This window comes from Pteropus alecto, unplaced genomic scaffold (genome assembly GCF_000325575.1).
Source record: "Pteropus alecto unplaced genomic scaffold, ASM32557v1 scaffold3, whole genome shotgun sequence".
In the NCBI taxonomy this organism is placed as follows: domain Eukaryota; kingdom Metazoa; phylum Chordata; class Mammalia; order Chiroptera; family Pteropodidae; genus Pteropus; species Pteropus alecto.
The window spans coordinates 42,120,793-42,135,320 of NW_006442484.1; the positions used below are offsets into that span (position 1 = coordinate 42,120,793).

At 32.8% G+C, this 14,528-nt stretch overlaps 1 protein-coding gene and 1 pseudogene across 1 annotated transcript in view; one reads left to right on the plus strand and one right to left on the minus strand.

Annotated features, from left to right (window-relative positions):
- The window catches only part of TLK1 (tousled like kinase 1), a 123,716-nt gene that overhangs the window by 70,283 nt on the left and 38,905 nt on the right, over nt 1–14,528 (minus strand). Inside the window, exon 2 of the mRNA XM_006921183.3 lies at nt 13,611–13,729. Within this exon, the coding sequence (XP_006921245.1) occupies nt 13,611–13,729 (119 nt within the window). The remainder of the gene's footprint in view (nt 1–13,610; nt 13,730–14,528) is intronic.
- LOC112470659 lies at nt 12,237–12,357 on the plus strand (annotated as a pseudogene).

Here is a 14,528-nt window from a genome sequence, read left to right on the forward strand (position 1 = left end):
GTACGGAAGAAGCTATATTTGGAAGGGTTTCTGCTCTTTCCAACAGTGACTAAGTGAAGAGGCCCATGGTAAAGTCTGAAGAAGTTGGAGCGATCTAGCCCCTGTGAACTCTTGAAACTGATCCTTCACTGAGGATGTCGCAATAAGGAGAAACTACTGTGTGTGGAATTAAAACCGAGGATAAGAGGAAGAGAGTATCAAAATCAAAGAGGAAAAGGGAGCAAAGCCTAGAAACTTCAGAAAACAAATGGCACATTTTTGAAGAGTGCCCAAAAACAAGAGCAGAGAGAGCTCTATAAGAAAAGGCATCTTAAACCACCCACCTGTCCCTCAAAAAAGATAAGCAACAGAAAATGATGTAGGTCAAGCTCATGAAGATATTATAAGAAAAAAGAGACTAAGATACAGAATATAATAATAAAGGCTAACCAGGAACACATATAGAGTTCACAAAATAGGTGAAAACTGTAACCTATTTTGAAATGTGCTAAAAGACATCAAATGACTCAAGACAACAAAGAACAAAATAAATCAGATTTCAAAAAAATCCAGAAATAAGGTAACAGAACTCAGGAAAACATCAGATATTGAAAAAAAGTTTCAAAAATGAAGATTAAGTCAGAATGAATCCAAGGGGGAAAAAAACAATAGATAATGCTTTAAGAGAACTAGAAGATAAAAAGAACATTTTTGAAATCAAAATAAATGAAGAGATCAAAAAGGATTTGAGATAAAGCAACAACTATTGAAACAACAAAGATCCAACATTCAGATAAAGTCTTTAAAGAGCACTACCTTAAGAAAACAAATAGTAGAAATTATAATTCAAGAAATCTTCCTTGATAATTTAAAAACTGAAACTACTACCTGAGAAGGCACAACATACACCTATGACTATCAATCCAGAAGACCAACATCAAACTTTTCAAAGGCAACACTTCATGCCAGAAGAAAACAGAGTAACATATTTAAGATGCTCCAAAAAATATGAATAAAGTGTTTTACATTCAGTATAACTGATTTTTAATATTAGAAGGCATAAACTGTTATCAAAATGCCAGAAATCAGTTAATACTGCTCTCACGAGCCCTTCCAAAAAGAATCAAGAGAACAAACTTCAGACAACTAAAATGAATAGACAGTCAACCTAAGAAGTGACAGCAAGAAATATTACTTAGTTGTTGAGAAAGGTTAAACAAGAAATACAAGAAGTATTAAATTTAATGGCTAAATGCACACAAAGTTGTCAACAGTACAATATTTTAAAAATTGGGGAATGAAATTTTATGGAAGACACAGCAAAATTTTTTAACTGTTTTCAGTGATCACTTTGGTCACTGTGATAGCACAAATATTATTTTGAGACTGCTGTGTTTATGAGATACAGAAAGTAGTAAGTAATTGTGATATTCTAATTCTATCATCTGCTTTATGCCCTTGAGAACCAAATTCTTGGTATAAAAGATACAGATATAAATAAAAACCTTGTAGTTTTGATTTAAATTGGTACTATCAATATAAATTTGTGAGATATTTTTACCTTTTAAAACAGACAATTAAAAAATTCAGATTCTGCCATGAGTAACAACAGAGCATCATCTCTTATCAGACCAACCTTCCCACAGTTAATGATAAATTCTGGAAAAGAATATAAAAACCATACAAATGCACTTGAGCAACCAAAAGTAGGTAGAATTGGATAGAAGACAGCATTTAGAAGGGAATAACAAAACTGGGTGGGTTTCCTGTTTATACAGCTTTTGCCCGAGGGAAAGTACCCTAGTCTGAGCTGCACAGAGCAGATCAAACCTGGATCAAAACATGCAGTCTTCCAGGCTTGAAAAACCAGAGTTTGGAGCTACCACAGCAGCTGGAAAGTAAGAAGGCATATGCAGGAAAATAAAATACCACAAAGAGAGAGTTACAAATTCTGCATATTACCTTTACCCATGTCTCTTGGCTGGCTGGTCACTGATCTATGCAAGAGTGGAAAAGACAATAAGCAGTCTAGATAAGGCTAAAACAACTGAAAGATGTTAGCTGTTGTCCCATGGGAAGCATAGTTTAGATTTTGGTCCAGCCAAGTTAATTCTCTGCTAATAATACAAGTAACAACCAAAAAAATCAACACCCTCCAAAAGATTCAGGAGAATTTTACACCAAATCCCAGAATCACTATAATGAGTCATTCACAGTGTGCAGGATATAAACAAAATTTCTAAACTTAGGAAGAAAACAAGAAAATGTGACCCATACTTAAAAGACAATTAAGAGAGACCAACTACAAGATAACTCAGATATTAGAACTGACAGACAAAAATCTTAAAGCAGCTACTATAAGCATGCTTAAGATGATAAAGGAAAATGTATATACTTGTAATAAATGAACAAATTGGAGCCAAGTGAAAATTCCAAAACAGAAAAATTCACTTTCTAAAGTAAAAAAAAATCACTGGATGGGCTTAACAAATCAGAATAGAGAAAGCATTGATAATCAGAAGAAATTATTCAAAATAAATAGAAAAAAATGATTGAAAAACAGTTGCTGGATACCATTAAGCAGTCTAACATACATGTATTTGGAGTCACAGGAGAGGAAAAGGAACAGAAAAAAATATCTGAAGAATTAAGAGCCAGAAAATCCCAAAATTTGGTGGAAGACATAAATTTACAAATTAAAGGAACACACTATTTCGCCAAACAGAATGAGAACAGAGAAAGCCATATCTAGGTAACATTAACTGTTGAAAACAAAAGATAAAAAGAAAAATATCTTACCATAATGAGATATCCATCTCATACCTGTCAGAACTGCTGTTACCAAAAAGGTAAGAAATAACAAGTGTTGACAAGGACACAGAGAAAAGAAAATCCTTATTCACTGTTGGTGAGACTATAACTTGGTAGAGGAGTTTGGAGTTTCCTCAAACAATTAAAAACAGAACTATCATATGACCCAGCAATTCTACTTCTGGGGATTTACCAAGAAAAAAGAAAGAAAACACTAACTCGAAAAAATAGATACATCCCCGTATTCACGGCAGCATTATTTACAATAACCAAGACATGAGAGCAATCTGTGTCCATGAATGCATAAAGAAAATGTGACATACACACACACAAATGGCATATTAGTCAGCCATTAAAAAGAAAATCTTGAGATGTGTGACAACATTGATGGATCTTGAGAACATTATGCTCAGTGAAATACATCAGAGAAAGATAAATACTGCATGATCTCATTTATAGGTGGAATAAAAAAACAAAAGCAAAATTGAGCTCATTGACTGATAGAAAACAAACTGGTGGTTGTTAGAATTGAGAGGTAGGGGTGGGCGAAATGAGTAAAAGGAGTCAAAAGATACAAACTTCTAGTTATAAAATAAAATAAGTAAGCCATGTAAAGTGCAGACTGTGGTGACTATATAATACTGTATTGTATATCTGAAAGCTGCTAAGAGAGTAAATCTTTAAAGTTCTCATCATGAGGAAAAAAACTGTAAATGTATAGTGACAGATGTTAATTAGACTTATGTTAGTGATCATTCTGTGATATATATAAATATGTAATCATGTTGTACACCTGAAACTAATATGTTAATTATACCTCAATAAAAAATTAATTTTAAAAAAGAGAGAAAATCTTGAAAGCAGCCAGAGAAAAGCAACATATTACATATATGAGAACAACAAAAAGAATATGACTGACTGCTGGCTTGTCATCATAAATACCGGAGGCCAGATTTAATCTCTGGAAAGGGTGAGCCAGGAGAACTGTGGTCTGAGGCATGTAAGGCACAGTGAAGAAATAAGCAGCATTATGTGCAAGTCTACACACTAAATGAAGAGACCCTTAGCCCCCTTCCTGTGCTCAATTCTAGACAGTGAGCAACCAAATTTACATTCTGCAGGTAGAAGACTGTAGAATTTCTAAGAAAACAGATCATCATCTCAAGAGATAAGACTTACAGATTCCAAGAATAAAAAGTCTCTCAGAAAAATGACCTAGCCAAGTCATTCTAGTGCAAAATCCATCAGTCAATAATAAATCCTGCCTGTTCACTCAAAGTTTCTAAGAATTGTTTCAGTGCCTAATGCATAGATATGACAAAGCCCAATATGACCGCATATCTGAAGAAATAAAAAATAGAAAACTGTATGAAAGAAAACGCAGAGAGCAGAAAAAAACTTCACAGAAAAATAAAACTATTATTAATATCTTAATGGCAAACTAATAAAAATGAAACATTTAGAAAATAATACCAGAAAAAGCTTCTGGAAATTAAAAATATGATAGCTGAAATGTAGGGGGGGGAAGAGGGGGAAGGATAGATTCAAAGCTGAAGTTGAAGGAATTTCTGAGGGAGAGAGACCCAAAAAATTCAAAGAACAAAGAAATCCAAGAGGTCCTGGCCCAAATGAAAAGTTCCAGAAAAAAGAACAAGAAAGTCAAGGAGCTGAAATTATCAAAGAAATATTTCAAGAAACTTCTAGCATGAGTTTCTGGACTGGTTCGAGGAAGGCCCACACCAAGGCACATTGTAATAAAAAATAAATAAATGTAAATGCCAGGGATTAAAGAGAAGATTCTAAAAGCTTCCAGAGAAGAATTAACAGGTTACTTACAAAGGATCAGGAAACAGAATGGCATTGGAGTCCTTAGCAGTAACACTGGAAACTAGAAGGCAATGGAACAATGCCTTCAAAATTCTGATAAAATTATTTCCAGCCTAGAATTCTACACCCAGACAAAGTAACACCCAAGTGGGAGGAGACTATGCAAGGTCTCAAAATCTGACTAACCATGTACCTTTTCTCTGGAAGTACCAGAGAATCTGTTCCACCAAAACAAAGGAATAAACCAAGAAAAAGGAAGATATGGCAAATAGAGCTCAAAACATAAGACAGGTATAAAAGGAAGGCCCAAGATGATCAAGAAAAGAGATCCCAGGATGAAAGGCATCTAGGAGAAAGAAAGAGTAACTAGCCTGGTTAAGAACAGAGCAATGAAAGTTTCAGGGGGATGTCTAAGGAAAAAAAAAAAAAAGAAAAAAGAAGAATTTGTATTTAAAAACAATGAGAGATTCACACAACTCTGCTGGACAGTTTATAGATGCTTACATTAAATACTAAAAAACTAAAAATATCAGCTATTAACTCTAGGGGAAACAAAAAGTTGTACAAAATAAGAATCTCATAGCTGTGAAAGAAATTTACATGGTCATAATATAAACGATGAAATAATGATCTAACCAAAAACTGACATATATCTAAATTAGGATGGGGTCAAGGAAGTGTATTTCTATAGAAGTAGAGGGCTGGATCATTTAAAAGAGATAATTCATCATCTACTATAATAGGAAGTCAATAAATATCTAACACTGAAAAAGACAAAGACCTATATAATAATCTTATTTAGAAATACAGACAAATAAAACATGTATAATATAACAAAAAACTATAAGGTGAGAAGGACTGCCTCTCTGAAAAATGAATGCAGTGTTGGAAGAATGGGACACGGTTCTACTAATTTTCATTATAGTCCTGATAGAACAATTTGACTTTTGAAACTCTGACGATGGACTGTGGGTCTTATTCTTTTTGATCTGTAGGAATTCTTTACATATTATGGGCCTGGCTCCTCTCTGACTTACTTTTTCACTAATATATTGGTGTCATTTGAACAGTTACATTTATCAAATGTTTTCCTTGATGGTTAATGCCTTTTGTGACCCATTTATGAAATTGCTGTCATACTTAGTAAAGCTTTATTGTTTTACCTTTCATATTAAGATCTATAGGTCATCTAGAATTGATTTTTGTATGATAGTAACAGTTAAGGGTCGAGTTATTTTTTTCCCCATATGGATATCCAATTGATCCAGCATTATCTATTATAAAAGACCACCCTTTCTCCAATGCACTGTATTGTCACCTTTGTTATATATCAAGTTATTATACATGGATGGGTCTGTTACTGGACTCTGTTCTGTTCCATTGGTCTATTTTTCTTTTCTGTGTTAGTATCACAATGAGTTAACTGCACTCTCTAAGAGAACTAAAAACATATGTCTACAGAAAAACTTGTACCAGGGTATTTACAGCAGCATTATCAACATCAAAAAAAATGGAAGTAACCCAAAAGTCCACCAACTGATAGGTGGATAAACAAAATATGATATGTCAATACAATGGAATATATGGTCATAAAAAGGAACAAAGTACTAATACATACTACAACATTCATGAACGGTGAAAACATTTTGCTATGTGAAAAATGCCAGACATAAAATGCCACATATTGTATAGATTCCATTTATAAGAAATGTTCAGAATAAGTAAGTCCAAAGTAGACAAAAAATTCCATTCTTTGTATAAGTCCATTTCAAAAGAGGCAAATCCATAGAGACATATAGTAGCCTCATGGTTGCCATGGACTGGAGTGTGGAGTAGGACACCAGGAATATGGAGAGTTGCTGCTAATGTTTATGGGGTTTCTTTTTGGGATAATAAAAATATCCTGAAATTAGTGGTAACAGCTGCACAAGTTTGTGATATACTAAAAAACAATGAAATGTACATTATAAATAGCTCTATTTTAGGGTATGTAAATTACATCAGTATAAAAAGATCATGAAAGTTTCAAATTATTAAGAAGAAAGGATCATAGAGTGGGGAAAGCTTGACAAAATCTAGTACATAATCATTTATACACTCAGATATACAGTATACGTACATGCAAGCACATACTGACAGACACTGGAACCCTTTAAAACAGATTTTTTGCACTCATGGGATATTTTTAAAAAATATAAAAGCACCACAAGCATATGGGAAAAATTTCATTACAGAAATATAAATTTCTCCCTCCCACACCAGCCCCACTATCAGAGGCAACCACTTTTTTAAAAAATTGTTTTTAACTGAATTTTTGAATAGGCAATGCAAACAGCCTACCTTCTTTAGTTTTTTATCATCTTTCTAGAGGCTATGTCTACACTAGCAAATTAAATATACATCCTTTGGTTTCTCCTTCCTTAATCAAAAGATAACATTATATAGATTGTTCTGCATTGCTTTTTCTTTTAATATACTAGGAGAAATTTGTGAATCTACACATAGATTCTCCATTCCATTTTTCCTTTGCTATTTCCTTTCTCTCAAATGGGTGTAGAGAATGCCTCTGCATATACCATATTTCTAACTCCTTTATTGATCCTACCATGAAAGATGAATAATTTAGTTTACTGCCATCACAGCTTCCCCCTCCTTCCTGATATACATATTTATATTTTTATTTTTAATTCTTCAATTAGTTACCTTAACTTTAAATGATATATTTATGTATATTTTTATTCTTTAACTTTAAACGATGTGACTCATTATGTAAAATAAGAAAACAAATCTTCATATTTAGCTCCTTCTCCCAACATGACAGCTATACGGTAACTTTACAGCAATTTACATTTACCTTTATGTTTTGTCTGCAATCCTACAACAGAGCCACAAACTCACATGACAAGGTTCTGGGGTTGATTAGAGTAGAAAATGGTAGAAACACTTTGGAAAAGTATCAGTTTCTAATCAAGTTAAAACACACGCCTACCCTATTCCACTCCTGTTTTCCCAAGAGAAATGAAAACATAAATCCACAAAAAGTGTATAAGAATATTTATAACAACCTTATCTTAACAGGCAAAAATTGAAAACATCTAAATATCACTCTACGAATAATTGATAAATTGTGGTATATCCATACAAGAACAACAACAAAGAATGAACAACTGAACAGCAACAAAATGAATCTCAAAACTATTATTAAGTGAAAGAAGCCCAATACAACAGTATGCTGCATGATTCCACTTACGTGGAATTCAAATACAGGCAAAACTAATCTGTAGTATGGGTCTGAGGAGGGGTTTGGCCAAGTGGGAACTGACTGGCAAGGGGCAAAAAAAAACTTTTCAGAGATGGAACGGCCCTATATTTTGTCTTGTGTGGTATTTACACCACATAAACAACTGCCACATCTAAGAGGAGGGATTATACAGTTTACAGTCGCTTTATTTGTAATTCGCAGAATATTAGAAACAACCCAATTGTTCCTCATCTAAGAGAAATGGTAGTGACCAACAAATCTCTCCATTTTAAAGGCATATTTTCTTTTGTCATTAATAACTAATTTATAAAGTAAAAATTTGAGATCTTGTTCTCTAAAACATTTTACTAAATGATTTTAGCATCCATTGATGACCCTTGCCTTAAACAATAATTATACTGGAGAATATTAAATGTTTATTTTTTTATTCTACATTCCTTCTACATCAGCTGACTGACACTTTTCCAAAAGACTACCACATAACAAACATAACCAGCTTGGTTCCTAAGTACCAAAAGGAAATGTGGTTATATGTGGACTCTTAACAAACAAAATAAACGAACAAACGAAACAGAAACACTCATAAATACAGAGAACAAAGTGATGGTTGCCAGATGCGAGGGGGGCTGGGAAACTGGATGAAAAGGTGAAGGGATTAAGAAATGTCATGGGGATGTAAAGTATATCATAGTAATATAATTGATAATATTGTAATAACTATGTATAGTGCCAGGTGGGTGCTAGACTAATGGGGGGATCATTCTGTAAATTATATAAATATCTAACCACTATGCTGTACACCTGAAACTCATATAAAGTAATATTGAATGTTGACTGTAATTGAAAAAAAAGTATGGCATATTTATACAATGAAATACTATTTAGCAATAAAAAGTAACTATTGATAACATACAACATGGATAAATCTCAAATGAATGCACTATGCTAAATTAAAACGAGTCACACTCAAAAGGCTGCATATTACAATACTTATTCCATTTACATGACATTCTTGCAAAGGCAAAACTAGAAGAACAGAAAACAGATCAGTGGTTACCGGGACAACAAGAGGCACTGACTACAAAAGGGCATGGGGAATACTTTGGAAACTATCTTATATCTTAATTATATATTAATTTATAAAATTGTATACATTTGTGAAAACTTATAGAAGAATTATGCAATTTCACTATATGTAAATTATACCTTAATAAAAACCATGCAGGGGGAATCTCATAACTAACATTTAAAATCCATATATTTTACTGTATGTTAGTTATGTCTCTATTATATAAATAAATTAATTCATTCAACTCAACAGCTGGAAGAAGAGCCACAGAGCAAACCCCAAGTAACAAGTAAATTATGAAGACAAAAATCAATGGGCAAAAAGAACAGTGATAGATTAAAACCAAACTTTCTTTGAAACAGTGATTAGTTGGAGCTCTGCCAAGAATGTACAGAAAAAGAGAATACGAAAGAGTGAACAGAAAGGAAATAACAAAGGAAGTTTTTACAAGTATTATAACTATACATTAATAAGTTTGAAAAGTATAAATGAAATGGATTAATAAACTAAATAATATTAAATATAAATGATAGTAAAAGACCTCCCCTCTCAACAAACCCCAGGCCAAAACAGTTTTACAGGTAAATGCCTAACCATCTTCCCACAAACATTTCCTATCATATACAGGATGCTGAAAATAGTAAAAATAGTGAAAGGGGAAGCAGTTCATTTTATGAGGCTAGTGTGACACTGATTTATAAAACAGATAAGGTAGGGTGATGAAAATGTTCCGTATCTTGAGAGGGATGTGGATTACTATAATTGTACATATTTGTCAAAACTCACTAAACTATTACTCTTCAGGTTTGTACATCTATTTCTTCTATAAATATATATGTAAAAATCCAAAATAAAATAGTTAACCATACGTTAAATCCAGTAAGTATTTTTAAAAACAATGTCATAACCAAGTAGGGTTTACATCAGAAATGCAAATAAATTACACAAACAAACAAAAAAAAACTATGAATATAACTCTAATAATCTAATGGAGAAAAAGTATGATTCTTTTAACCATGAACAAAAAGAGACTTTCATATAGTCCAACATTTATGATTTTTAAACAAACGAACAATTAAACACTTAACTAACCATTCATAGAAAAGCTCTTCTTTAATTTAGTCATGGTTATATACACAAAACCTATAAGCAAACATTACACTTAATAGAGAAACTTTAGATGAGTCTTCCTGAACAAGTCAGTCTTAAATGTCATGACCAATATAGGAAAAATAAGATCAGTAAGATCCCATAATGTATATTACATTTGCAAAAGGACCTAGTAGACATATGGTAATTAATTGTTAAGACAGAATGCATTTTATTCTATTAAGATAAATTTTATTTTTATTCTCTGGTTGATCTCTGAGAAAGAAAAGTCCTGAAACATCAGTCTTCACAAATAGTTGGAACTACATGAAAAAAAATCACAAAAACTAAAATTGGGTCCCGTGGACCTGGATGGTATTTTCAAGAGTTAAATACTGCTGTTTAATGTTATACTGGCACAAGAACACAGACCACTGGAACATAAATTTCAGAGAAAGATCCATATACATACATGACAACTTAATATATGATAAAGGTGGTGGCATCGCAAATCAATGGAAAAACACGAATGATTTTAAGAAGCATTATTGAGAAAACTGGTTCACTAGATGGAGAAAAATCAAACGGGATCCCTATCAATACCATATAAAAGGTGAGGTCTAGATGGCCTAAAAAGCAAATATGACAGTAAAATGATAAATTTAAAGAAGAAACTGTAGAATACTTTTGTGTGCCAGTTTTGAGGAAGCAGTATTTAACTCTTAGAATACCATCCAGGTCCACAGGACTCAATTCTAGTTTTTGAGATTCTTTTTCATGTCGTTCCAACTATTTGTGAAGACTGATGTTTCAGGACTTTTCTTTCTCAGAGATCAACCAAAGAATAAAAATAAAATTTATCTTTATAGAATAAAATGCATTGTCCTACAATTATCATATGCCTACTGGATCCTTTCACAAATCTAATATACATTATGGGATCTTACTGATCTTATTTTTCCTATATTATATTGTTATTACATCACCTTATTTTTCCTATATTATATTGTTATTACATCATCATTACTCATCATTGTTCACCAAATATTCCCAACTATGCTGAAACGAACAAAATAAAAAAAAAATAAAAATGGAATGATGGCATGACAGGCAGAATATGGCCCACAATGATGCCCAAGTCCTAATCCCCAGAACCTGTGAATATAACCTTTTGTGGCAAAAGGGGCTTTGCAGATGAGATGGAAGGTAAGTACTTTGAATTAAGGAAATTATACCAGAATATCAGTCCTGGGGTGGACTAATTACATAAGTACTTTAAAGAACCTTTCTAGGCTGTAGTTATAGGGAGAGATTAACTTCCAACAAAGAGTAAGAAAGATGCAACAATGAAGGCTTTGAAGATGGAGGAAGGAGACCACTAGTCAAAGAATGTAGGCAGCTTCTAGAAGCTGGAAAAGGCAAGGAAAATGATCTCTTAGAGCCTCCAGAAATGAATTAGGCCTACAGCAGATGCCCTGATCTTAACCCAATGAGACCAGTGTAAGATTTCTGATCCCACAGAACTATAACAGATGTGTTGTTTTAAGCAACTTTGTGGTAATTTATTATGGTAGAAATAGAAAAACAATACAGATTTAATGATCTAAAAAGATGACGCAATAATGACATAAATGATCATCTTTCAGTTAGTTATCTTCCTGCCTAGTCCAAATACTGTATCATCTTTCAAGGATTTATAAAAGACTAGAGATACCAGCTTTATAGTATGATTTTAAGCTTTCACTGATTCTAGCTGAGAATTAAGAAATATCTATTTTTTACTCAAGATGGTCAAGAGAGGAAAATGACAGAGGAAGGCATTTTATATATATTAGACAAATCAGGAAGTAAACACAAGGAGCTACAGCACCTCTAGACTAGTGGTGGTGACACTGACTACATATATCAAATCTCAGAGTCGTCCTATAACATTACCTTAGATAAACTTTCTCAAATTCAAGAATCAATGAATTAGACAATGACTTTAAAAGGAAAAAAAGGAAACATAATATTTTCATCAGTCATTCATTCAACTGAAGGATTTCACCATATAACGTTCTGTATTAAGAACCTGGACCATCTCGTTAAGCTCAAAGGGTTCATGAAGACATTCTTCATCTTTTATGATGTTTGTGCATCAAGATTTACTTGATATGAAGAGTATTTTTTTGTATGTTTAAATTCTTATTAAAATTTCTAGTCTACGGCCATGCTAACCTGAACAAGCCCGATCCTGTCTGATCTTGGAAGCTAAGCAGGGTCGGGCCTGGTTAGTATACTTGGATGGGAGACTACCTGGGAAGACCAGGTGCTGTAGGCGTTAAAAAAAAAAAAAAGGGGGGACTGTAAGCTGACAAGGTCCTTGCAATCTGTGAGGTCAACTAAGGGTTCTCTCGCCTAAAAAAATAAATAAATAAAAATTTCTAATAAAGCTGTTTTTTTGTTACACCTTTATTCCTACTGCTGTTAGTAGTAAAATAAGTTAAAATTCGCAAAAAGTTCTATTTAACCCAGACGGTTAATGGTGATAATTATTATTTTCCTTAGTATTCCAAGAGTTAGTAAAACCTCAGAGGCAGACTATTAAAAAAAAGGTATGATTACAACAAAATTAAAGAATTCTTTATAATGATCCCCTACAATACTGGATACCATGAACAAAGTTAATAGACATGACAAAATGGGAGATGTTATTTGCACTGTATACAACCAACATGGAGTTAATACACAGATTATACAAGGAACATGGGAAAATCAGTTTGAAAAATAAAGTGACCTGATAGAAGTATAGGCAAAAAACTGAATTAATTTATCAGAGACTTCTAAAAAGCTAACATGCATATGAAGAAATGCGTAAAAATAATTGGTGATACAAGTAAAACAATGAGATATTTCATACCTAAAAAACTATCAAGAATGACGAATCTGGATGATGCCAAGTGTTTCTGGGATTTGAGGATACAGAAATGCTCATGTACTCTGCTGAAAGTACAGATTAGTTTTGTATAACTGTTTTGAATAGCAATCCAGCACTATTTATTCAACTGAAGTCTATATATACCCTATGACCTAGCAATCCTGCTCTTGGGAAAACATCCTAAATACTTGCTCACAAAGGTCCATAAGAGAACAAGTACAAGAAAGTCACTGCAGTGTGAGGTAGTAGGGAGTTGAAAACAACCTGATGTCTATCTGAAAAGCGTAACAGATACACTACTAAGTTTTATGCAGCAGTTAGAAGCAGTGGATTAATGTACAGATAGGAACATGAGTGATAGGGGCAAGAAAGAAAGAGGTCGGGAAAGGTAAAAATTATGTAATGAGAGAAAGGCAGCACAATCTACCACATTCCTTTTTACTCCTGAAACCTAACTGCTGTTTTATATCACAACACCCCTGAAATATGTTAGGCTATATTAGACATGAGGTTTATAAACACTGAATTTTTTCCTATACATTATAAAAATTATAGTAGTATTTTGCTATTAAGCACATATGTAGGGACCCCTTACAAAACATATTTTAGATTATTTAATACAAGGAAAGAATGTCAAATTTCATAATTATACTCACTTTAGCTCCAACACTGCAACTGCCAGTGCTCCCAGTGCTCCCACTTGCAACTCCTGTAAATCTAGCTTCCAATAATTCTTGCCTTCTTGGATCCAAACTATGAAGCTCATCCATTGCACCTATTAAGAAAAAAAATACAGACATGCACACATATATATACACATATATATACCTTTATATAAAACACAAAATGTATGTGTTTAGTTGAGATAATCAATATAAACTTAATAAATTCTATGAACAGGTGAAAATAAGACAAAGATATTTTTAATGTCCACATTCATTTATCAAAACAAGCTACAGTGGATTTCCAACAGTTTTGACTGCAATCCACAGTAAGAAATATATTTTCCACCCAAATGAGTACACAGTTACATACATATACATGTATTCAAAAGTTCCACAAATACTTAACTGCATGCAGTGCACTCTAATATTTTCTAGTCCATTAAAAATGAAAAACACTATTGTGAGCTATTAAATTGATTTCATGAGACATTACTGGACCATAGGTCCACAATTTGAAAAGAAAAAACACTCTAATAGTATATTTCCCTATTTTAAACTTATACAGAATTTTGGCACTAAATGACATTACCACTAATTTTGTTTACATATACACCTTATCTGACTAACTAAACTATATTTTTAACTAGGAAAGATTATATCTTCACTGTCACATCCCAAAGATTTTTCTTTGTACAATGGATAGTTTTGCCGGTTTTCAGTTTCTATCAGATGAAAAACACACACATTTATCAAACAGATCACTGAGGTAACATCTATTATTGAACACTCACCTAGAGAATTAAGGGGGAAACATTAGCACTCTCATACAATTGCTAGTATGCAGATTAAAGCACCACAAATTCTAGCTGAAATAGAATTAAACTCTTAAAAATTCTTTTATCCATATTT